At 43.6% G+C, this 26,689-nt stretch overlaps 1 protein-coding gene across 1 annotated transcript; it reads right to left on the bottom strand.

Annotated features, from left to right (window-relative positions):
- Positions 1-469: 469 nt before the first annotated feature.
- Positions 470-26,369, bottom strand: LOC146372310 (ankyrin repeat and SOCS box protein 2-like). The gene is made up of 7 exons (XM_084953124.1): positions 25,679-26,369; positions 25,168-25,337; positions 18,692-18,847; positions 8,581-8,826; positions 8,345-8,516; positions 7,435-8,231; positions 470-1,793 (listed from the first exon to the last, which is right to left on the bottom strand). The coding sequence occupies exons 1-7, from the start codon at positions 25,960-25,962 to the stop codon at positions 1,639-1,641; spliced, it is 1,980 nt and encodes a 659-aa protein (XP_084809250.1). The 5' UTR covers positions 25,963-26,369; the 3' UTR covers positions 470-1,638.
- Positions 26,370-26,689: the final 320 nt, after the last annotated feature.

Raw genomic sequence — 26,689 nt, 5'->3', positions numbered from 1 at the left:
ACACAAGTATGTATGTTTTTCTGTGCCTCAGTGCTTTCTATCTAATATTTATACTCTGATGAACACATCAGAGCGCAACCTCTGGGGTTAGTATCATGTCCATACTCTGACCTGCAGACTGGAGCAGCCAGGGATCAAGCCACCAACCCTCTAATTAATACATGGCCTTCTCTATCTCTTGTGCTACAGCCACTACTAGACCATATTTAATGCAAATGTTTACGTTTTAAAAAAATTTCTGTTTATATCAGTGAAATTTTAGAGCTGCTGTGACTGAAATCCAAAAACTTTCCAGAATGAATCCCAGATCTGTCTCAAGTTACACCAGAGTTTTAACTTCAGCTCAGTCATAACTTTGTTTATTCAAAAGTCTCCACACAAATCCATGGATTGTTATCACGGCACGCGTGTGCGTGCGTGTGCGTGTGTGAGTGTGTTATTTTTAGACTGAGCTACTGAGGAAAGTAAGTTCAGGCTAAAGACAAAGTGTAAGTGTTCAGACATTAACAGCGCGAATGCTGTTTACCAATCCTGGCTCAGTCTGACCTCTACTGTCCTCTGATGTCCTTCCATGACCCTTTCTCTTCTCTTCATCTCCAACCAGTTTGAGGCAGTCTGGGGTTTTTTATGTTAAAAGGGAGTTTTTCCTTTCCACTGTCACCAAGTACTGCTTATAGCATATCATCAGATAGTTGGGGGTTTCCCTCTAATAGAAACCATTCTGTGACAACTGTTGAAAAAGAAAAGTTTATTTGAACTCTTTCTGATTTCAAACTTTGAATATGGTCAAAGGTGAACATCTTCCAGAGCAGCACACAGTAAACTCAACACACTAAGAGTCAGCACATACAGAGGAGCTTAACAAAGGATGCTTGTGTCTTTAAAAACAGAAAGTGTCACATTTCTGTGTCCTAAACAGTCTCAGATGTACCAGGTGACTTTAGATGGGTATGACTAGCAGTGAAGTTCAACATATCCAGGCTTTCTCTGTGTTTGCTGTTTCAATCAAACTTAAAACCCCAGTCAGAGGTTCTCAACGCATTCACATTACAAGGGACATTTTGCTGGTCATTTGACTCTTCTCCTGCACAAAACGACCGTTTGAGTTCCAACTTCTCCAAACAGAGAAGTTATCAGATAATAATGACGATAAAATCCATAATGAGCATAAAGATCTAAAAAAATAAATAAATAAATAAATAAATAAATCAGAAACTGGTTAAGCTCTTATTTGTGGCATAGAGCTGTAAAATAAAGATTTGAACTGCAGTTAATGATTTTCTGTCTGAGTGTGATCATTACTGCTATTTATTTCTAAGCTGATGGCTGCACATTAGAGCTTTGAGACTTTAATCTGGATCCATGGAAAAATGTCCTGCCTGGTAGGAGATCAGAGTGAATGAATGCGATTGGTTGAACACCTATTCTTGCTGTGCGTTCTGTGTTTCCAGCAGTGCGAAAGAGACTCAGGAGCAGATTCAAATTAGGTTGAAGAACATTTATATATTTTCTGCATTACCACATGAACTCAAACTCTGAACGTAACATGCTCCCAACCAGATGATCTGTTAAGTACCAGTTACCATGATGATTTAGTGAGGCAAAAAGCAACATCTTCATGACACTAATACATTAATTTCACACTCCTAGGGTGAGTGAACACTTGACGTCGTATTGCAGGAAGCGAATAAGTCTGACAGGAAGTGGCAGAGTGTGAAGCAGTTTGAGTCGTTGGACTCCAACCAAGCATCGGATCTTCAGTCTGCAAAGCTGCATCAGAGGATGAGGAGGTACTGAAGCCAGAACACAGAAAGAAGGATGGTATCAAGATTTCAACCAAACTGAGGATTAACAAGGATTAACAAACTTTACACTGAGAGTGCAGAGGGATGTTTTAAATGAACTCTGGAAACTGTTCTTTATTTTCTAAAAACTTAGGAACTTAATAATACATTTTATTTGACTTTCAGAACACTCAAGGACACTGTACACAGCAGAAAAATAGAAAACAAGCATAAAAACAGGCAATTTACAGAATCATAAAACATAAAAGAGATTAAAATAGCAGAATAGAAAAGATTATGTGGGATAAGCTATTTTGAACAGGTGAGTTTTGAGTGTAGACTTAAAAAGGGGAAAGGAAGTGATATTTCTAATGTCAGGAGATAGGGAATTCCAAAGTCAAGGAGCAGAGAAGCTGAAAGCCCTGCTCCCCATGGTGGCAAGATGGGGGGAGGGGACAGAGAGAGAAAGAGAAGAAGAGGATCTAAGACACCCTGATGGAATGGTGATCTGAACCAAATCAGAGCGATATGGAGGGGAGAGATGATGACTAGCCTTAAATGTATACAAAAGTATTTTAAAATTGCTGCGATATTTGACTGGAAGCCAATGAAGCTGCTACAGGACAGGGGTGATGTGGTGAATAGAAGGGGTCCTGGTGATAATACGGGCAGCAGAGTTCTGGACACGTTGAAGCTTATGGATGGATTTTTGAGTAAGACCAAAAAGAAGTGAATTGCACTAGTCAATCTGAGAAGTAACAAGGCTATGAACAAGAATGGCAGTGTCCAAATTAGAAACTCCTTTAGTAACCAAGGAGCCATAACCATTAAGGAAAATAAAGATAAAGGAGGATGCAGAAAGCTTATTATTCAACCAAAAGACTCGTACACCCTAACAACAAAACACAAAAGCTTAGTTTGTATTTGTCTATCATCCTCCTGACCCTTACTCTGATTTCTCAGACTTTTTGTCTGACTTAGTGCTCAGTTCAGATAAAATAATTACCTGAATTTAGCATCTACATGATAATGTAGATTATCATGTAGATGCTGAAAATGACAGCCTCCACACAGCAACTTTAAACTCAAAAGGCATCTCCTAAATGGAAGTGACCACGCTCACCTTTTTAATAGCTCTTTGCTAGCTAAACGTCCCTTCTTATTTTAACAGTGCAGAAGACCATATTATAATATGCATTTGGGGACTTCAGATACTCAAGTAAGCGTTTCCATTCCATATGTCTTCAAATTCTGCTATTTTCCTTTGACTATAGTAAGTCAGTTTCTCCATTGTAATATCAGCGGCCATTTATTTCATTCATACATGAACTGAAGGCACCTGTATTTTTCTCCATGATAAGACTATCATCCCCCTGGCCTACAGGAATCCACAGTCAATTAGAGTTTACTTGAGTTGTATTGTATTGGTATATACAAGAGCACACATTTTTGCTTCACAGGATAGCTACATACCAACAATATCAGATATAGTCTAACAACAGTCTTCCAGCATTTCTTCAGTTTTGAGGAGTCCCATAGACAACAAAACGGAGTGCTTATTTCTTCTAAACATTTCCAGTATGTCAATGAAAAGAGAAAGATTTTGGAGTCACTCTGTTAATTAGAATGATCAAAATCTTTGATAAAAAAATATTGTCAATTATGAAATTGTTGGAGTAATACAACAAGGAAAAATTACCTACACGTATCAACTAAAAAGTCTTCATCAGGGATGAGAGATGTGTCTGGGATATCAGGAGACCAACTAGTCAGGGGTGACATAAGTTCACATTAACTACTTGTGTTGTAATAGCGTCATTCTCATATTCACTGACTGTGTTTGAAACTTTAAACAGACCATATTCCATTCAGCTTCTTGTAAGTTTTTTTAAATGACCAATCTCCATGCCTCCAACCATGGCAGACCTTTATCATAGGACATCAAAGTTGTAAAGAACATGGAACTATGACCTTTCTTGTTTAGATGTTCAAGTGTGAGACTCTGAAGTTGAATAAATGAAGTTTCTTAATTATAGATATTTATAATTATAGATATTAAGGAATGTCTTAAAGACAGAAACACCTGGATGGCCTCTAATTTTCTGCTTCTAAAATCAAATAAAAATAAGGGTATTGCACCCAGCCCTAAAAATTTTAGAAATATGGCATCTAACCAGATTCTTACTCTGGATGGCATTACCTTGGCCTCCAGTAACACCGTGAGGAACCTTGGAGCCATTTTTGACCAGGATGTGTCCTTCAATACATGTATTAAACAAATATGTAGGACTGCTTTATCTCTAAAATTAGAAATATCCTGTCTCAGAGAGACGCTGAAAAACTAGATCATACATTTATTAATTCCAAGTCTGGACTGTAATTCATTATTATCAGGATGTCCTAAAAACTCGCTGAAAAGCCTTCAGTTAATCCAAAATGCCGGAGCAAGAGTACTGACAGGGACTGGTGAGAGAGAGAGAGCAGATTTCTCCTATATTGGCTTCTCTTCATTGGCTCCCTGTTAAATCCAGAATCCTGCCCCTCACATTCAAGGTCTTAAATAATCAGGCCCCATCTTATCTTATAGTACCATATCACCCCATTAGAGCACTTCACTCTCGCACTGCAGGCTTGTTCCTAGAGTATTTAAAAGCAGAATAGGAGGCAGAGCCTTCATTTTTCAGGCCCCTGTTCTGTGGAACCAGCTTCCAGTTTGGATTCAGGAGACAGATACTATCTCTACTTTTAAGATTAGGCTTCAAATTTTCCTTTTTCCAAAAGCATACAGGGAGTGCAGAATTATTAGGCAAATGAGTATTTTGTCCACATCATCCACTTCATGCATGTTGTCCTACTCCAAGCTGTATAGACTCGAAAGCCTACTACCAATTAAGCATATTAGGTGATGTGCATCTCTGTAATTGAGAAGGGGTGTGGTCTAATGACATCAACACCCTATATCAGGTATGCATAATTATTAGGCAACGTCCTTTCCTTTGGCAAAATGGGTCAAAAGAAGGACTTGATAGGCTCAGAAAAGTCAAAAATAGTGAGATATCTTGCAGAGGGATGCAGCAGTCTCAAAATTGCAAAGCTTCTGAAGCGTGATCATCGAACAATCAAGCGTTTCATTCAAAATAGTCAACACGGTCGCAAGAAGCGTGTGGAAAAACCAAGGCGCAAAATAACTGCCCATGAACTGAGAAAAGTCAAGCGTGCAGCTGCCAAGATGCCACTTGCCACCAGTTTGGCCATATTTCAGAGCTGCAACATCACTGGAGTGCCCAAAAGCACAAGGTGTGCAATACTCAGAGACATGGCCAAGGTAAGAAAGGCTGAAAGACGACCACCACTGAACAAGACACACAAGCTGAAACGTCAAGACTGGGCCAAGAAATATCTCAAGACTGATTTTTCTAAGGTTTTATGGACTGATGAAATGAGAGTGAGTCTTGATGGGCCAGATGGATGGGCCCGTGGCTGGATTGGTAAAGGGCAGAGAGCTCCAGTCCGACTCAGACGCCAGCAAGGTGGAGGTGGAGTACTGGTTTGGGCTGGTATCATCAAAGATGAGCTTGTGGGGCCTTTTCGGGTTGAGGATGGAGTCAAGCTCAACTCCCAGTCCTACTGCCAGTTTCTGGAAGACACCTTCTTCAAGCAGTGGTACAGGAAGAAGTCTGCATCCTTCAAGAAAAACATGATTTTCATGCAGGACAATGCTCCATCACACGCGTCCAAGTACTCAAGAAAGGGTATAAAAGAAGAAAAACTAATGACATGGCCACCTTGTTCACCTGATCTGAACCCCATTGAGAACCTGTGGTCCATCATCAAATGTGAGATTTACAAGGAGGGAAAACAGTACACCTCTCTGAACAGTGTCTGGGAGGCTGTGGTTGCTGCTGCACGCAATGTTGATGGTGAACAGATCAAAACACTGACAGAATCCATGGATGGCAGGCTTTTGAGTGTCCTTGCAAAGAAAGGTGGCTATATTGGTCGCTGATTTGTTTTTGTTTTGTTTTTGAATGTCAGAAATGTATATTTGTGAATGTGGAGATGTTATATTGGTTTCACTGGTAAAAATAAATAATTGAAATGGGTATATATTTGTTTTTTGTTAAGTTGCCTAATAATTATGCACAGTAATAGTCACCTGCACACACAGATATCCCCCTAAAATAGCTAAAACTAAAAACAAACTAAAAACTACTTCCAAAAACATTCAGCTTTGATATTAATGAGTTTTGTGGGTTCATTGAGAACATGGTTGTTGTTCAATAATAAAATTATTCCTCAAAAATACAACTTGCCTAATAATTCTGCACTCCCTGTATAGTTGCTGGATCAGATGACCCTGAATCCTCCCTTAGTTATGATGCAATGGGTGTAGGCTGCTGGGGGATTCCCATGATGCACTGGGTGTTTCTTCTTCACTCACTTTGTGTCAATAGACCTCGCTGCACTGAATCATACTTGTTATTAATCTCTGGCTCTCTTCCACAGCATGTCTTTTTCCTTGTCTCTCTTGTCTCACCCCAATCAGTCGTGGCAGATGGCCGCTCCTCCCTGGACAGGGTTCTCCCGTTAAAAGGAAGTTTTTCCTCCCCAAGTGCTTGATCATAGGGGGTCATATGATTGTTGGGTTTTTCTCTTTATGTATTATTGTAGGGTCTACCTTTAAATATAAAGCACATTGAGGTGGCTTTTGTTGCGATTTAGTACTGTATAAATAAAACTGAATTGAATTGAATTGAACTGAAGTGAATTGAAGTGAATTGAATTGAATTCAAGTTAACTATAAGAAATGCAAAAAGGTGTGATAAAGAAATGGATGCCGAAGAAATACAGCAAACCATAACAACAATGCTCAGTGGCTAGTGGATCTAAGAGCAGACCACAGCAGCTTCCCTTAACAGGATCCAGTAACCATTATAGTGGCAGACTAAGAAAGAAAGGATATCAAACATGAAGAGGAGGACATCACCAGGCCCTGAAATGGTTCAGAGCTACTGAAGAGACCAGCACCATGCAACCGCTAGCCAATAACCTGCCTCAGTACCATAGGGAAGCTCCTGGCAGGCATCATAGTGGCCAGAATGAACAGGCGCAAGGCTCAATACATGTCCAGGACACAGAAAAGAATTGCCAGGAACACTAGAGGGGCAAAACACCAGCTACTGGTAGATAGTGCAGTCACCCAAGACTGTAAGATCAGACTGACCAACCTGTGCACTGCCTGGATTGACTACTGTACAAGAAAAGCCTCACATATGGATTTTCGAATACCTAAAACTGTACGAGATCAACAGGACACTATTTAATGGGCATGTGGTGAACAACACTGGTCAAATTCAAGACATTTGCACAAGTCACTATCACGTATGGGATTTACCAAAGAAATGCTTTGTCCCCACTGCTGTTTTGCATAGGTCTTAACCCCCTCATCTAGACCATCAACAAGACTCAGTTTGACTACGAATTACGAATTACATTTGTTAAGACAATTGCTAAAGGGTTCATTTTTAAAATCCTAATTAATTAAAGAAACCACTTTTCAAGTCCAAATCTAGGTGATAAATCAAATAAATATGGTTATTATATTATTATTAATTTCCTGTTACATGTGTGTGTGGTTCAGGTTTCTTACAAGCTTTTAGTTTGATCAGTGCCCAGTTGCCTTGACTCTCCAGGATTCCAACCAGTCGAGAGCATAATCGTATATGGCTGACATAGTCCAGCAGCATCAAGATGATTGGACCAGGTGTTGGGCAAAAAGACATGCTGGAGATGGCCTCACAAAACTGAAAAAAGTTGAAGACCCTCACTAACAAGCACATAGACATTCTCATTTCAGATTTTAATTCACAACTCACCTGAAGGTGGTGCTGTGGTGGAAAATCTCCGCTAAACTGCAGCTCTTCAATGGGACGTCGTGATGGTGCGATGGCAGGATGTGGTTTCTGGCCATAGGAACACTCGAAACAGGACTGGGCATCACAGCCATGGTCCAAGAGCAGTTTGAGCACAGGAAGAGTGCCCATGCTGAGCATGATAGCCGATGGGAATGAGGACGGCTGTATGGAGACCTGAGCACTCACATCAGCACCGTACCTCAGCAGCAACGCTGCCATGTCCACCCAGCCGAGCCGGACAGCAATGAGTAATGGGTTGAAGACATCTAGGTTGGGGTTTGCTCCAGCAACCAGCTGCATCTCTGTAGCTTCTAGGTTTCCATTGTAGACTGAGAAGTAGAGCGCTGTACTTCGGTGGTCTACATAGATCCTGGACCAGTCCTGCGACAGCTTGGCATTGATATCAAAGCCAGCCTCGATGAGAAGCTCCATTATTTCATCCCTGTTCCTTTCTGCAGCAATGTGTAAAGGACTGATCCCACAGCGCTGGACTCTGATCCTGCTAGTGACTGGGATCAGCATGGATACAACACTGAAAACACAGAAGCACAGAGCTCTCAAGGAGTTACCTTTTTAATCCAGAAAAAGTTTTAAAAAAGGTTAGTTCAGACTCATGCAGTAATAGATCCTATAAGTTATTCAGACCGTGCATGGTTGTTCTGAACAGCCACATGAAGAGGTAGCAGTCCAGCCTTTGTGGTTCTGTTGGCATCAGCTTTTAAAGTAAGCAGTGCCTCCACAGCTGAAACGTGACCATTTTTAGAGGCTTCATATAGCGGCGAGGCTCCGTCTCCGGCCTGTGCATTTATATCTGCACCTGAAAAACAGACATTCAGTTTCTGATAGTAAAGATAGTTCTTATCCAGGTATGTAGTACTGACCTTTATGTGCAAGCAGTTGGATTATATCTGCATGTCCATGCTGTGCAGCGGTAAAAAGTGGCTGGATACTATAGATGTTTTTCAGCTTAAGATTGGCACCAGCATCCAGTAACATCTTGCAGAGCTTCAGTTGTCCATGTCTGCAGGCTTCATGAAGAGGTGTTCCCCCCTGAATGCAGGAGTGGTTCACCTGAGCTCCTGAACTCAGGAGCAGCTCTACGATGGCCTTGTTTGGATTCTCACAGGCTGGAACACAGCAAGAGATCATCAGTATGTGTGTAACACTATTCAGTCAACGATTAACTCTTACAAACTTACACTACTCCAATGTCAGTAGTACAGACACAGCTTCCTCATGGTAGCTGACTCTGGCCATTAACCTTCAACACTATATCTCATAACATCCTTCTTGACAGACTAGGCTCAACTGGAATCACTGACAGCCCTTAGACCGGTTTAAATCCTATCCCCCTGAGGCTCACCTGCTTGTCTTCTATCTACCATCTCTTGGTCATATCTTCTGTAAATGTATTATCAGTTTTTATTGCTTCACTGATAACAAGCAGCTTTACCTGTGTACCAAACCCACTTCTGCTTCCCCAACCACTGCCTTCTATCAGAGGCTTATACTACAAAGCAAGAATATGTTGTATATTTGTTAAGCCACTCTTTACAAAAACTACAAAGTGTACCACAAATCGTGCATTGCATTGTCTTGATGCATACTCAACCATCCAGGTAAGGAAATCACAAAATGTTGATTCTGTTCTTCTGGACATACCGTTTTCAATGGGAGAAACATTTCTTTTCTTATCCAAGTGTCTTCTTCAGTCTTGATGCATTACATTGTTACAAGAAAGTCCATGCATTAAGTTTGTTAAACAGTGTTGCATTAATATTTCTGGAGTAGGTGGCATTCCAAGGGATAATTTTCTGTGGAAGAAGAGGCATGATCCCAGAAATCCAACTTTGTGTTTGGTCACTTTTTATGACCACTTTTCCTATTCACCAATGTTGGGGATGCCTCTTCTGCAGCTTTCCCCACTCTGGGCTCAGTGACATCCAAATGACAAAGGCATTGTACGCAGAGATATCCAACATGTCAAAAAATATCACTAAAGGCCATCGTAGGGTCTTCCTTTTGCAGCTGTAAGTAGTCACCAGCTTATCAAGGTTGTCCACCTCATTTCGGGCTTTTGATGCTCCTAGCCACTGGTGCTCCCGTCCCTGTGCAGTGAGCAGCAGCACCTGTCTTTGGTACATAAGATACCAGGGTCGTATCAGCCGTGTACACACTTTGACTACTGAACAGGCCTGCCCTCTGCTTTCAGTAGCTGGGGAGACCTCAGATTTGTTTTTCGTACTGTTCCCACCATAGTCAGCTTCCACTTTAGCAGCTCCTGTCCCAGCTTGTGCGATGTGAAAAAATTGTCGCATGTGATGCACATGGAAAGTCCATGAGCCACATCGAGGACCACTCTCACGCCTTGATTTTTCTCAGGGGCTCCTCCATTGTGTTTCTCTGAGTAGACCTGCAAGTTCATGCATAAGATGAAGCAGCATCAGAGGCAGCCCAAATCTTTATACCATACTTGGCAGGCTTAAATGGTATATACTGCCGAAATGGGCAGCGGCCCCGAAATGGCATCAGCTGCTCATCAACGGTGACATTGAGGCCAGGGTTGTAAAACGGGAAGACCGGCCACCCATTTGTTCCACACCGTCCTGATGATAGCTAGCCTGTCTCTCTGCCGTCGAGCTGTTCTATCATCACGGTCATCAAAACAGATGGTCCTGGAAATCATTTTGAAAGTTGTCAGAGACATCATTGACCAGAAACAACATCGTTGGCCAGTTTCTTCATCTCACAGGGATTCTGAAGCCCTATAGCTGGGTGCTCACTGGCTGGTCCTGTAGCTTGCTGCTCACCTGCTGGTCTTGGGGCTGGCTGCTGGCGGGCTGGTCCTGAGGTTTGCTTGTGTTTTGAAGCTTGCCGACAGGCTGGTCCTATGGCTGGCTGTTCACAGGCTGGTACTGAGGGTATTTTATACTTCAGAGCTGGCTGGTGCTCATCGTCCAATTCGAACTCAGTGTCACACTCTGAATTTTCAGAAATATGATCCTCGCATTCTGAAACTTATTCCTTTGCATCACCATCAAAACCATCTGTCTCTTCCAATATCAACTATAAGGCAGTCTGAACAGAGAATCGCTTTACCATCTTGATCAGTTATGGTATGGAACCACAATGACAGAGATATTTATAGTGTCAGGTCCCCGAGATTTGTTCCCTCAAGACAGAGGGTGAAATGTGTGGGAATGTGGGTGCAGACAGTGTTGGGTGCTCCAATTTTGCAACAGTGTTACAATCTTGTGCGGGAACAGCACTAGTGGGTAACACCTTGGTCAATTCGTATGCTTTACTTTTTCCTTCTCTCTCACTCTCTCTCTCTCTCTCTCACACACACACACACAGGCCCAGAGAGGAGGAAGAAGGGAAAATGAGGGTACACAGGACCTAAGATTTCCATAATTTTCCTAGACATGTGTCCAGTGGACCCGAAGACCCTGTATGTGATAGAAATGTGAAAGGGGGTGACACAGTCAGTGTGAATGTTTTCTGATTTATGTTCCTCACAGAAAATTGAGCCAAGGCCATCGAATCTCAGTTTGAAAAAATAATTATTTCTTTAATTCTTTTTTTTTAAATTTGTTTATCAAGAGATTATACAAACTTATATACATTGTATTGTATGCATCTTACATGACATATTTTCTCAAACATTTCTTTCCCAATCATTTTAACTTTTTCTTGTTAAACAAAAGAGAAATTAAAATACAAAAAAAAACATCATACCAACAGAAGAACAGAAAATTGAGGAGAAAAAAAAAAGAGAGAAAAAAAGTGAGTAAATTAGAAAAAATATTAAATAAATAAAAAAATAAATACATCAAAAATTAAAATTAAACACTATATAAATAACATTAAGAAAAATAAAATAACAAGTGCCACCCTATAAAATATATAAAATATTTTATTAAAATATATAATATAATAGCTATTATAATATAATAGCATTAACACTTTGAGCATAGTTAGTGTTAACAGTGAATATAAATGCTAAAACTGAATATATTGCATAATGTTTCCCCCCTCCACGATTAACAAATGGTTCAGCCCATAGTGCAGACTGGCTTTTTTCTTGTTTTCAGTAGCAACCGATGCCTATGATTGTGGCAGAGCACATTTTGAACAACAGCATGGGAATTTCAGATTTCACACAAGTTTGGTTGTTATACTCTGGAAATGGAATGAAGGTGAATGTTATTAATCCTCTGGGGTCCACGGACACGCTGCACCTCCAAATCACATGACAACAAGCTGCAGCCACGCTGAGTCTCTATTTGAGCCAATATTGAAAGTTTGGACTTCAAAGTATACACTGGTTTATAAATTTTAATTATGGGCCAGTAAATCGAGAGTTATGATTAAAAAAAAAATATATATATATATATATATATATATATATATATATGTGTGTGTGTGTGTGTGTGTGTGTGTGTGTGTGTGTGTATATATATATACACACACACATGTATACATGTACATACATGTATAAGCCATGCTTTTTTCTAAATACTGCCGTCACAGGTTTTCTTTTTGGTTTGTTTGTTTGCTTGTTTAGAGAAAAAAGAAAGAAAAAAAGCCACCTCTTTCCTATCGGTGGAAAAATGTGCCATGTCGACCAATTTTTTAAAAAAAGAGTCAACACATGGGATTTGGTTGTTTAGGAAGAGGCGAAAGTTTTGGGAGTGATGGTAACGGCAACGAGACAGAACGAGCGAGTGAAAGAGAGAGAGAGAGATTTGTGACATTTCGCGTGGAGTGTATAGTTAGTGTGTTGTGTAGTCGTTGTTTTGTTTTGTGTGTCAGTGAGGGCACTAATGAATGTCACAAAGGTACGTTGCAATGTAAAAACTGTCACCAGGTAGAAAACCAGCGGAGTGATACACCTCCTGTTGTCAGGCCTGCAAGTTTATCCCTGTGGTGTTCTCCTCTGTCCTTTGGTAGACTGACAATTTTTTTTTCTTTTTTTTCTGGAACACATTGTTAGGGTTTTGTTCTATACTTGCCTGCTCCCACTACTCTGTGTTCCCTCTGTCTGTCTATGGTGTCACACTGTCTGCTTGTGAATCCGTCTGTTTAGTTCAGTGTCTTGTCTGGTTCTCTGTGTCTTTGAGTTTCCTGCTTTATTCTGAAGGTCTCTGTCTAATGTGAGTGTGTTCAGTTTATGTTTCCCCTGTCCCATCAGCTCTGATTTCTCCCAGGTGTGTTCCCCTCCTGTCTCTCATCCCTTGATTACTGCTGTGTGTATTTAAGCCCTGTGTGTTCTCCTGCCTGTTGCTGGTTTGTCTGCGTTATCTCCCTCTGTCATCTGTGTTATTTCCCTGCTTCATTCTGTGTCATCTACCTGCGTCTCCCTGCTTTGCCATTTCAGGTCTGTGTTTTGTTAGCTTTCTCCAGTTTAGGTTTTGCTTAGTTTTCTAAGTGTTCTGCCCAGCCCATCGGTCCAGCCTTCAAATGGGAAACGGTGCTCATGCCGTCGATGCCCCTCGCCACAGTCGGACCCTGGGATTTCAGAGCGGCCGACTGTGGTGAGCAGAGATGGGCAGTAACGCGTTACTTGTAACGCGTTACTGCGTTACTTGTAACGATTTACAACCTGAATAGGTAATAAAGCGTTAGTTAGTAGTTACTTGTAACGCGTTACTGTAATCCGATTACTTTTTTCAAGTAACGAGTAAAGTAAGGGATTACTATTGCAAAAACGGTAATTAGATTACCGTTACTTTCCCGTAGGAACGCTGCGTTACTGCGTTACTAAAACCGTGATTTTTTTTGCAAGAATGTCTCATGACAGTGACGTAAGCGAGTGCAACGTTTGTGACAACAGCTGTGTGCAGATCAACAATGGATAATATATCGAGTGCAGGAGAGAGTATGAGCGTGCAGCGTTTAAAGCGTGGAAGTACTGACCTTATTTTGAGTTTGATTCCATAAAAAGTGACAAAAACATTAGCATCCGTTGTGCGTGGGAAGAAAACTTCTTCTTTTTACAGCGAAAAAAAACCCTAAGCTTCCAAGCAAGCACCGAGTGCGCTATGACGTAATGGGAAATTCACAGAGAAACTCGTGGATTCTTCCACTGACCGCTGCGGCACACCTGCACCAGGGTAAACCTCCGCCTACCCTGCTCCTGTTTTACAGGTGAAAATAGAGCAACAGGACCGCTAGTCTGTGACTTTATTTATTTTCTGCTGTGTTTTACTTGCATCTATTTGAAAGAGTGAGTGTAAACACACACACAAAAATATTTTATGTGCTGGAATGTGCAGAAAATAGGTTTAAATATTAAACAAATTTATTCAAGTCAGAGAATGTTGCATATAATTAAATTTTTGCTTGATGCATAAAGTTAAAAGATTAAAACTAATAAAACAAGTTTTAAAAAGGGACTTTTCCATTTGATTACATTTTGTGATGGATTATGCAGAAAAAGTAGAATTAGCCTGACAGATCTATCGCTTTATTACCTATTCAGGTTGTAAATCGTGTTTTTAAAAAGTAACTAAGTAACTAAGTAATTAATTACTTTTGAAAATAAGTAATCAGTAAAGTAACGGGATTACTTTTTTGGGTAAGTAATCAGTAATTAGTTACTGATTACTTTTTTCAAGTAACTTGACCAACACTGGTGGTGAGTAGAAAGGACAATGTTTCAGGTTTGAGCTTTGAGTCATATTTCTTCTGGGGTTGTTCGGGGTGTGCCAATGAGAGCTAATGCAAGTAGCCTACTGAACTTCGTAGTTACTAGCCTCGCCCAGGTTGGCATTTTTAAGACTTCTGCGAAAACAAAGGGTGGTGTTTTTTCTGGTTCTTCTCAGCCTGGATTAACTCTCTCTGAGCCTGTTAACCCCGTATCAGTTATCCCAGAGTCTGCTAAAGCTGTGGCTTTCACCCCAGAGACAATTAACCCCAACTCTGATGATTCTAAGACTGTTTTATTTTCCAAGCTGCCACCTCAAGAGACTGTTAACCCTTTAAGACCTACCATAGAACCAAGTTTGCCAGAGCTTACTTTATATTTTTTACATGCTGTGGAGCCATTTTTGGGAGCATTTCAAGTTGCTATACATCAATACAACCATTATGCAGCGCCACCACCTGCAGCTCCCACGCCGTCGCCTGCAGCGCCACCACCTGCGGCTCCCACGCCGTCACCTGCAGCATGATCCTCATCTTCAGCATGACCCTCATCTGCAGCATCAGCATCACCCTCGCCTGCAGCAGGACCCTCGCCTGCAGCAGCACCCTCAGCTCCATCTTCGCCTGCAGCGTCATCAGCTCCATCCTCGCCTGCAGCGTCAGCTTCAGCTTCGCCTGCAGCGCCAGCTCCATCCTCGCCTGCAGCGTCAGCGTCAGCTTCAGCTGTCCGAACCAGCTCGGCCTGAACCACCTTGCCTTTGCCGGCCATGTTCCAGGCCTTTAGCTGGACGTCATCGGCGTCGAGGGCGACCCCCTGAACGAGGTTGTCGCCGCCACTGCCTTCCGCGTGGCCGGTCCCCGGATTTGTTCCACCAGTGCCGCTACCGTTACTTTTCGCACGGTTGGCCTCCTGAATTGGACTGTTCTGAACTGCTGTGTTGCCATCCTCCAGGTCGGCCTCCCAAACTGTTTTTGATCTGCTTCCCATGCTCCAGTTTTTTATTTGTGGTTGTTTTGTTTTCAGACTCAGCTTTCTCCAGTTTAGGTTTTGCTTAGTTTGCTTAGTACACCTTTGTCTTTTCTGTTTGTATTCCTCCTCTATAAAAGCCCACTCACATCACTTATGCCTGCAACTTGAGTCCTTTAATAAATTCCACACGGCTCGCCTCGCTGACCGTGACAGAATCTGTGTTGCATGGGCTGCCTTTCATCTTCGTGTACCCCGACGATATATTGGTAGCCAGCTCTTCTGAGAGTCATCATCTGCGTCAGGTTTTTCAGCACTTGGCGGCACACGGCCTCATCGTCAACCCTTCCAAGTGGCAGTTCGGGTTGCCGGTTCTAGATTTCTTGGGGCACCGCGTTTCCACTGATGGTGTGGTTCTGTTGCCAGACAAGGTCAGGGCTGTTTTGGCTTTTCCGCGTCATATGTCGGTTAAAGCGCTGTAGGAGTTCTTGGGGATGATCCATTTCTACAACCACTTTCTCCCCAGAGCTGCGCACCTGCTGCAGCCACTCTATGCTGCCTTGAAGGGTAAAACAGCTAAGGACCCAGTTGATTGGCTCCCTGAACGCATCCAGGCATTTTCTGGGGCCAAGGCCGTGCTGGCTAACACCGCCTTGCTGGCCCACCCGTTTCCGTCGGTGGAGATTGGGTTGACCACCGACGCGTCAGACATGGTGGTGGGCGCAGTGTTAGAACAGCGGGTCTCCGGTGTCTGGCAACCGCTCGCCTTTTTCACTTGCATGCTCAGGGACAGTGAGCACAAATATAGTGTTTTTGACAGGGAGTTGCTGGCCCTGCACCTCGCGATGCGACATTTTCGTTTTTTTCTCGAGGGTTGTAGCTTTACCGCATACATCGATTATAAACCCTTGACGTTTGCGATGTCCAAGGTCTCTGACCCACAGTTGGCAGCCATTTCCGAGTTTACAACAGTCATTCAGCACGTGGCTGGCAAGTTCAACTTGCGTGGCTGACTGTCTATCCCACGCGCTGGTTTCTGCCGTTTATGTTGGCATAGACTTTGACGCTATGGCCACTGACCAGCGTGCTGACCTGGACGTCCTTGCCCTTCAGTCTGCGCAAATGGACCTTGTACTGGAGGACAGACCCGTGTGGAAGGTTTTCGACTCGCCCTCTCTCATCCAGGCGTCCGGGCCTCGGTCAAGCTGGTCAGCTCTAGGTTCGGTAAATCGGTGAAAGACTGGGCAGCGACGTGCATCCCATGTCAACGCACTAAGATCCATAGGCACACAAAGGCGCTCCTCGAATTCTTCCGCGTTCCAGGGAGGCGTTTTGATCATGTGCATGTGAATCTGGTTGGTCCTCTGCCGCAGTCACAAGGTTTCACGCACCTTTTGACTGTAGTGGACCGCGGCCTGACCTTGTGCTTCTTTCACAGATGGCAACTGGGTTGACCGCCTTCCGTGGGTTTTACTGGGGTTGCGCTGCGCAGTTAAAGAAGACCTCGGGGTTTCCCTGGCTGAATTTGTCCTCGGGCAACTCCTCCGGGTCCCGTGGAATACTTGCCCGAGAGCCCACCCCCGTCCTTTGCATCGCTCCCTCTGTGCTGTCTCTCCGTCCCCGAAGTGACTCGTTTTCTGTTCCTGGCCCAGTGTGCCATTATCTGCCCGACACTTTTGTTCCGAGATCGTTGGACTCTGTACAGTTTGTTTTTGTCAGGCATGACGCTCATAGGCGCTGGAGGGCTCCACTTACACCCAGTTCTCAGGAAATGTTGTTGCTGTGTTTTGGAGGGAAAAGTATTCAGTTGTGTGGTCATGAGTAATAAACGAGGAGTGTTAATCAAGAGCTCTCGTATCGTCTGTGTTTACCTCCACAAGACTATATTTATATGAAAAATGTGTATACTTACTGCATTTGAATCATTTTAGCCATATTGTAACCACCTGCATATGTGTTTGAAAAAAAGGCTTTGATTTTGCCACTCCATTTGATTTCTTTGCCACCTCCATGCCACCCTAAGAAAATGTCTCTAGATCCGCCCCTGCACGAACCCAAAGACCTTATAAGGGTTAAGTAAGGATGTCCAGACCTCTTCCCCCCAGCCACCTCCTTCAGCTCATCCAGGGGAAAACCAAGGCATTCCCAGGCCAGTTGAGAGATCTAGTCTCTCCAGCGTGTCCTGGGTCTGCCTCAGGGCCTCCTTTGACAGCAAATTGTGACTTAGTTTTAGTCATAGTCTTTTGACTAAAATCTAGTTTAGTTTCAGTCATAATTTGGGAACCTAAATTCTTTTAGTTTTAGTCCAGTTTTGGTAAACTAAATACCATAAGATTATCGTAGATTAAATCTAAAGTTGTTTCAGTTAAGTAAAATATATAAAAGGTTTAGAGATCATTTTTGATTGGACCACTTCCACTATAAAGGAAGCAGTGAAATGCTTCCATAAGTCCATAACACAGATGTAGACTAGTTGGGCAAACACCCATGTATCCTAAAATATTCTTCAGAGAATAGACCTGGTCCAGCGTTCCATGACCAGGACAAAAACTGCATTGCTTTTCCTGTATCTGGGTTCAACTAACAGACTAAGTCTCCATTACAGCACCCTGCCGTTCTCATTCCCGACGCATAACATACCCACGATTTGTCACGTCCCGAGGTGTCCCATAGGAAAGCGAAAGGTACCCTTGCATGTACCTATGATATGCGCCGGATTGTGGATGGAATCGGGCTAATTTAGTGACTTCAGGGAATAGAATGATGCTCCCGGTGGTAATACACGTTCCAGCCGTGTATTCCAGCCCCAACCCTAAATCCTATTTCTTACCATAGCCTTATCTCTAACCTTAACCACAGTCTTAATCGTATTAGATAGTGTTTTCCAAAGTGATTAATGATGATAAAGTAAAACGAAATGTACATGTGTAGATTAATTCCAAACGGTACTCGTGTTTCCTGACATTTCCGTACACATAACATAGAGACGTTTTGGGTAGCCAGAAGTGTAACATACCGACAATTTGTCACATGGCGTAATATGTTACACTTTGGGATGAGAAAGTGTTGAAAGAGGACTCCCCATTTACATGAACAAACTGGAGTCACTTAGACATGATTTGTCTGTGTTGGTTCTAACCCTATTGAGGGACAACTCCCACAAGGGTTTAAATACCTGGGATTCTCCACCATTTGGTTTTAGAGCTGAAGAAGCTTCTTGGATGAGAGGTGAAATGTCTTCGAGAAACATAAAGAAACCAAGTCGTTTTTCTTTCCAAGCTCCTTAAATATATATGATTCAAACCACTGAAGGTAGTACTTATGACACCTTCACTAAAGCAGTTTCTGTATTATGTCACTGTGATGTCACAATTCACCTGCAAACAGCGGTGTCTCCTGGGCCTTGTTGGTGATGTTTAGGTCAGCTCCATGCTTCAGAAGAAACTCGACACTGGAAACATTGCCTCGCTGACTGGCCAGCATCAGAGCGGTACCATGCTTTAAGGTACCCTTGTTCACTGAGTCAGGTGCAGCTGAGTGCAGAGAAAGGTAAAATGTCAGACTGTGCTTCATAGAACCCCTCTGCATTAATTATTATTATTATTATTTTTTTTTTTTTAAAAAACCCTCCTTTGAGTAAACAAGCATACTGAGTGTGTTTGCTCATCCATCTGCTGAAGTCCCTTCTGACCTAAAGTCAGACATGTCCTATCATCCTAACATGCAGAAAACATGCAGCAAATGCAAACGAAATCACATCACAGAAAGTGGAAACCATAAAAAATAAGATCCTATTCATTTGTACAGGGAGTCTTGTGCCTCATATTCAATTGAATTGAATTTTATTTATATTGAACTAAATCACAACAGTCATCTAAGGCATTTCATATTGTAAGGTAAAGGCCCTACAATAATACATACAGAGAAAACCCCAACAATCAGAAGACCCCTGATGAGCAAGCACTTGGCAACAGTGGAAAGGAAAAAACTTCCTTTTAACAGGAAGAAGGCAGAACAAGGCTCAGGGGGGGTGGAGCCATCTGCTGAATGACTGGGGTGAGGTGAGGAAGACAGAGTAGAATACATGCTGTGGAAGAGAGCCAGAGATTAATAATAATTCATGATTAAATACAGAGAGGTGTATAAACACAGTAAGGGGGGAAAAAGGTAAGTGAAGAAGAAAAACTCAATGCATCATGGGAAGCGTCCAGCAACCGATACCTATTGTAGAGTAACTAAGGGAGGATTTAGGGTCACCTGATCCAGCCCTAACTATATCATTGAGCAAAAAGGAAAGTTTGAAGCCTAATCTTAAAAATAGAGATAGTGTCTGTCTCCTGAATCCAAACTGGAAACTGGTTCCACTGAAGGGGGGCCTGAAAACTGAAGGCTCTGCCTCCCATTCTACTTTTAAATACTATAGGAAGAACAAGTAAGCCTGCAGTGCGAAAGTGAAGTGCTCTATTGGGGTGAAATGGTACTACAAGGTCGTTAAGATTAGATGGGGCATGATTATTCAAGACCTTGTGTGTGAGGAGGAGGATTTTAAATTCTGGATTTAACAGGGAGCTAATGAAGGGAAGCCAATATAGGAGAAATCTGCTCTCTCTCATCAATCCCTGACAGGATGTTGAATTAACTGAAGGCTTTTCAGGGAGTTTTTAAGACATCATGATAATAATGAATTGCAGTAGTCCAGCCTAGAAGTAATAAATGCATGAACTAGTTTTTCAGCGTTTCTCTGAGACAGGATATTTCCAATTTTAGAGATATTGCACATATCGAATAAAGCAGTCCTACATATTTGTTTAATATGTGCATTGAAGGACATATCCTATATCATATTTCTAAGATTTTTAGGACTGAGTGCAATAACCTCACTTTTATCTGAATTTAGAAACAGGAGACCCTTATGAGAAAAACATCGAGGGAATAGTTTACCCTGCCCGGGATAGGGTTACCTGGTGGGGAAGGAGCCTGAGTTAGTGCGTGAGGTTGAGAGGTACCGGCTAGATATAGTCGGGCTCACCTCTACGTATGGCTTGGGCTCTGGAACCAGTCTCCTGGAGAGGGGCTGGACTCTGTCTCAGTCTGGAGTTGCCCCTGGTGAGAGGCGGCGGGCTGGGGTGGGTATTCTAATATCCCCTCGGCTTGCTGCTGGTATGTTGGTGTTCTTCCCGGTGGATGAGAGGGTTTGTTCCCTGCGCTTTAGGGTCGGGGAACGGGTCCTGACTGTCATCTGCACTTATGCGCCAAGTAGCAGTTCAGAGTACCCAGCCTTCTTAGAGTCCCTGGGTGGGGTGCTGGAAGGTGCTCCACCTGGAGACTCTGTTATCCTACTGGGAGACTTCAATGCTCACGTGGGTAACGACAGTGAGACCTGGAGGGGCATGATTGGGAGGAACGGCCTCCCTGATGTGAATCTGAGCTGTGTTTTGTTATTGGACTTCTGTGCAAATCACAGTTTGGCCATAACGAACACCTTGTTCGAACATAAGAGTGTCCATAAGTGCACGTGGCACCAGGACGCTCTAGGCCGCAGGTCGATGATCGATTTTGTAATCGTATCACCAGACCTGCGACCATATGTTCTGGACACTCGGGTAAAGAGAGGGGCTGAGCTGTCAACTGATCACCACCTGGTGGTGAGTTGGATCAGGTGGCAGGGGAAGAAGCTGGACAGATCCAGTGCACCTAAACGCGTAGTGAGGGTGTGCTGGGAAGAATTTCGGACTGCCTCGAAGAGATTCTGGCAAACAGTCAGGCCTCTCAGGAGGGGAAAGCGGTGCTCTACCTACACTGTGTATAGTGCTGGCGGAGCGCTGCTGACGTCGACTGAGAAAATTGTCGGGCGGTGGAAGGAATACTTTGAGGACCTCCTTAATCCCACTGACACGTCTTCCGAGGAGGAAGCAGAGTCTGGGGATGAGGGGGATGACCCGCCAATTTCCGGGGGCAAGATCACTGAGGCAGTGGTGTGGATGAGGTCCACCCCGAGTTCCTGAAGGCTCTGGACGTTGTAGGGCTGTCCTAGTTGACACACCTCTACAATGTTGCGTGGAGATCAGGGGCAGTACCCCTGGACTGGCAGACCGGGGTGGTGGTCCCCATCTTTTAAGAAAGGGGACCGGAGGGTGTGTTCCAACTACAGGGGGATCACACTCCTCAGCCTCCCTGGGAAAGTCTATGCCAGGGTGCTGGAAAGGAGAGTTTGTCCGCTAGTCGAACCTCAGATACAGGAGGAGCAATGCGGTTTTCGTCCTGGTCGCGGAACACTGGACCAGCTCTTTATCCTCTCAATGATACTTGAGGGTGCATGGGAGTTTGCGCAACCAGTCTACATGTGTTTTGTGGACTTGGAGAAGGCATTCGACCGTGTCCCTCGGGATGTCCTGTGGGAGGTGCTGGGGGAGTATGGGGTGTCTGGCCCATTGGTACGGGCCATTCTATCCCTATCCCTATCCAGTGCGAACCGCTTGGTTCGCATTGCCGGCAACAAGTCGGACTCGTTTCCGGTGGGTGATGGGCTCCGCCAGGGCTGCCCTTTGTCACCAATTCTGTTCATAATTTTTATGGACAGGATTTCTAGGTGCAGCCAAGTGGCGGAGGGCTTTCACTTCGGTGGCCTCAGAATCTCATCTCTGCTTTTCGCAGATGATGTGGTTCTGTTGGCCTCATCAGGTGATGGCCTCCAGCTCACACTGGAATGGTTCGCAGCCGAGTATGAAGCAGTGGGAATGAGGATCAGCACCTCCAAATCTGAGGCCATGGTTCTCAGCCGGAAAAGGGTGGAGTGCCCACTCCGGGTCGGGGATGAGTACCTTCCCCAAGTGGAGGAGTTCAAGTATCTCGGGGTCTTGTTCGCGAGTGATGGGAGAAGGGAGCCGGGGATTGACAGACGGATTGGTGCTGCGGCCTCAGTGATGCGGACGCTGCACCGGTCCGTCGTGGTGAAGAGCGAGCTGAGTGTATAAGCTAAGCTCTAAATTTACCGGTCGATCTACGTCCCTACACTCACCTATGGCCACAAGCAGTGGGTAGTGACCGAAAGAACGAGATCGCGGATACAAGCGGCGGAAATAAGCTTCCTCCGAAGGGTGGCTGGCCCCTCCCTTAGAGATAGGGTGAGAAGTTCAGCCCCTGCGACCCGGCCCCGGATAAAGCGGAAGAAGATGGATGGATGGAGAAACAGGACAGTCATCATCCAGTTCTTTAAGTCTTTAAGACAGATCTCAATCAGTTGAACTCATTAAACTGATTGATCGTCAAGTACGACAATGACACCACCGTAGTAGGGCTGATCTGTGATTGAGATGAGACAGTGTACAAGGACGGCAGTAGAGAATTTGTCCCACTGGGGATCAGAAAATAACCTGAAGCTAAATGTCCTTAAAAGAAAAGAACTCATCATGGACTTCAGAGGGCACACACAGGTCCACTCCCCTCTCCTTATAAACGGAGCATGGGTGAAATACATCTCCACTTTCAGGTTTTTGGGCACCTGCAGCTCTGCTGATCTCACCTAGACTCACAACACCATTGCCCCTGTATAGGAATTTATTTTACCTATGTATTAATCACATTATTTTATTGTATAATGCCTTGGTGCCACTGGATTTTAACATGTCTGACACCCATACTGTAAGACAAATTGTGGGGGTGTAGTAAGGAAGTTGGGGGAAGCAGACCAGAGTCTTTTGTCTCTTCGAGGACTCAAGGGAGTGTGAACCTTAAGGTGTAAAACAGCTGTGTACTGCCTTTTGTTCCTGGAGAAGGTATTTAACTGAGAGCCATGCTAGGCTCAGTGAGAACTCTGCTGACCATCTGTCCCACGGACATGCAGGGGCTCCATCAAGCTTGGTTGTCTGTTGGCTTTGTGTGTTTGGATTAAAGAATGTTAGCTACCGCTCACCGCTCGTTTGCAGGCTTTATTTAAATGGAAAACTTCCACAACACCCCACAGCAGGTACACTTGATCCGTGTCCTGGGGAAGACTAACCTGGACCAAAAGCTGCTGCTGGCCTTCTACAGCTCCTCAGTGGAGAGCATGCTTTCCTACTGCTTGTGTGATTGGTACACAGGGGCCACAACTGAAAACAGGAAGGCTGCACAGAGGGTAATTAACACCACCCAAAAAAATCACTGGCTGCCCTCTGCCAACCATGGAGGTCCCACACCTCCAGACACTAACTAACACTAACAGCTTCTTCCTCTGGGCCATTCCAACTGTAAACAAGCCCTATCCCCCCACTCTCAGGCTCTGTCCAATCATCTCACAAATCTGAGGCATGGTATGAGTAACCCACATTTTTGTTGTACATGTACAATGACAATATAGGGCTATTCTATTCTATTTCTGAAGTTTAACCATTTGGTGTGTGTTCTTTGGCTTCACAGATAGGTAGAGTTGGGTGTGATCTGGATAGCAGCGAAAATGTATGCTATGCCTTCTGATGATACTGCCTAAGGGAAGCATGCATAATGTAAACAGAATTGGTCCTAGCACCCTGTGGAACTCTGTGGAAGAGGACTCTCCATTTACATGAACAAATTGGAGTCTATTAGATAGATATGATACAAATCACTGCATTGCAGCACCTGTAATACCTACATCATGCTCTAATCGCTCTAATAGGATATTATGGTCGACAGTATCGAACACTGCATTGAGGTCTAGCAGGACAAGCACAGAGATGAGTCCACTGTCAGAGGCCATAAGAAGGTCATTTGGAACCTTCACTAAAGCTGTTTCTGTACTGTGATGGGCTCTGAAACTCTTCGAATAAGCCATTCCTCTGCAGATGATCTGTTAGCTGTTTGACAACTGCTCGTTCAAGAATTTTTGGAATGAAAGGAAGGTTAGAGATTGGCCTTACTTAAAGGATCAAATGATGCCTTTTAAAGTAATGGTTTATTTACTACCGGCTTGAAGTTTTAAGTAAAAAGTGACCATATTTAAGTAAGAATGTTAAGCTGGTAGGGATTCCTGAAAACTGATTGGATAAACATACTCACCTAAGAGGCCTAGTATTTACATAAGGGCTGAGTTATTTTTTAAAAAGAACTCTGCCACCTTGAGTACCATCATCAGTCAAAACGATCATTCCTGGAATCCTGGCTGACAAACTGCAACAAAGACTCCACTTCCTTAGGACGCTGAGGAAAAACCATCTGGATAAGAACCTAATGGTAGCTTTTTACCACAGCACCACAGAGAGTGTCCTCACCTACTGAATCACAGTTTCGTATGTTAATTGCTTGGTAGCGGACAAGAAGAACCTGCAGAGAGTCATTAAGACAGCACAAAAGATCATCAGCTGTCCCTTACCCTCTCTAGAGGACATAGCCAGCACTTGGTGTTTCAGGAGAGCTATGAAGGAATGTTTATCTCGTCTTGTAACAAGTTAACTATTTTAACTACATGTACATGGACCTGTACAAAGGGTCCATGTACAGGAAACAAAAATCTGGATTTTCCAGAAGGTTATGATCATGTCACCCTTACAGTAAATTAATAAAGAAGCCTAACATTGTGTTGCATATCAGCACATTTTTCCATCATGAATGAACAGTGTGGACATAAAAACATAAGCAGGTGAATGAAGCTGAAAATCTGAAGAAGAAACATCTGAAGTCAGATGTCATGTTACAGACATAAAACTGGAGGGTTTGCCCAACCGTAGCTCAAGGTTCAAGCAGAAGTTTTTTTTTTTAAATGTGAAATAAAAATGACAAATCAACCAAAACACAAAGTAAAGCTTTATTGGTGATTAACATCACCTTTAACGGCTGAATCAGGTAAGAGGCGTTGTTAGAGGCTTAATGAGAAGCAGAAAGCAGTAGGTGTCCTGACCTCTGACCAGGATCCTAATGCACTGCAGCTGTCCATAATAAGCAGCTTCATGAAGAGCGATCCAGCCTTCATCATTTGGCTCCATAAGGCTGCTTAACCGCCTCCGGACCAATTCCATCAGAGCCTCTGCATCCCCATTCATGATGATGGACTGTAATGGACTGACCTCTCTGAGGAAACACACAAACCTTCAGAACCACAGACTTGGAACCAGAGTCAGATCCAACACAGAGCCGCTGCACTGGAATAACACAGAGTTAAAACCACCATAACAGAACCAACAGATAGTCAGAACAAACACAGAACAAGAGTAGAACGACAGAGTCACAAGCACAGAGCAAGTCAGAAACAACCCCACCCCCCACCCACCCAACACACACACACACACACCCTGCAACCATCTCCAGACTGTCTGACACTCACTCTGAAACGTCTATTGATCTCTTGCTGCTTTCTGATGTTTGTGGATGTTTCCATCCTCTGAGCTCTATTTCATTGCAAACTGACTCACCTCTTGTAGACCTTGTAGAGAAACTGTGACAGGGCTGTGGGAGGGTTTATACAATTTTGGATGTGGGGGGCAGGTTCAGGTGCAGGAACCGTTTGCACCCCTTTGGGGGGGTCAGAACCTCTGTGTGTGGGGTTAGGGTTTGTGTGGATTGGGCCTGATGATGATGATGATGATGAAGCCTGTTTATCAGACAAGCTTCTCTCAACAGCGATCTGCAGCAGCTCCTCGTCTGCCAGGTGACTGTAGCTACTGTAGTCATCCAGGTTCTGCTCAGAGACTGCCATGTCAGACAGAGGAACAGGAAACGGTTTGCTCTCTGTGTTTCTCGTTAATGCCAGCAGCGTGTGGACAGCAGCGGGTCATCCAAGATGATGGCGTTTTGGCCTCAGCTGCTGCTGAATGATGTCAAGACTGCGGGTCAGCGGTGTTTGTTTCCTCCAAGCTGAAGCCAAAAATTCAAACACTGCGAGAGCTGCTGTCAGCAATATCTTCTGTCCTGCACCCGAAAAACAGCCTTCACCAACAACACAGATGGAAACAGGATCGATGCACATAACCAGACTCACAACAGCCCAGAAAACTACTAACTGATTTGTGTATCAATCGTTTAAACCCGGTCAGTCAACAGCAGCCTGATAAAATTTCAAAGACTCAACTACTAACCCATCTCACACATTTAAATTCAATGATTTCAAACACACAAATGTAACCTAAATTAATTCAAAATCAGAATCATTAAATAAAAAAATTGGTAAACACAGAACTGAGTGTTTGATTTGAATCAAAATTTGATGATAAAAACAAAACAACATTCAAGTGGATTCAAGAGTGGTTGGAAGTTCCACAAATTCAAACATATAAAAATAAAATAAAACAAACTGTTGACTGGGTACTACCTGTGAAACCATCCAATCAGGAAGCAGCACTCTCTGGTGTGCAGCAGAAGGTTCTGGTTCAGAGTCTGAGGGTCTGATCAACTCTGAGCTTTCATGAGCCGGACTGTCAGCCAAC

The sequence above is a fragment of the Perissodus microlepis genome, chromosome 15 (assembly GCF_051167445.1).
Source record: "Perissodus microlepis isolate ML-2025 ecotype Zambia chromosome 15, ASM5116744v1, whole genome shotgun sequence".
In the NCBI taxonomy this organism is placed as follows: domain Eukaryota; kingdom Metazoa; phylum Chordata; class Actinopteri; order Cichliformes; family Cichlidae; genus Perissodus; species Perissodus microlepis.
This window is presented reverse-complemented; position numbering and strand designations above follow the sequence as displayed.

Coding starts and splice junctions, on each gene's coding strand:
- LOC146372310 (XM_084953124.1), bottom strand. CDS start 25,962: ATGGCAGTCTCTGAGCAGAACCTGGATGACTACAGTAGCTACAGTCAC. Junction 8,232..8,344: donor GTTCAGAACAACCATGCACG/GTCTGAATAACT, acceptor CTGTGTTTTCAG/TGTTGTATCCATGCTGATCC. Junction 1,794..7,434: donor ACTGATCAAACTAAAAGCTT/GTAAGAAACCTG, acceptor TTCTGGCTTCAG/TACCTCCTCATCCTCTGATG.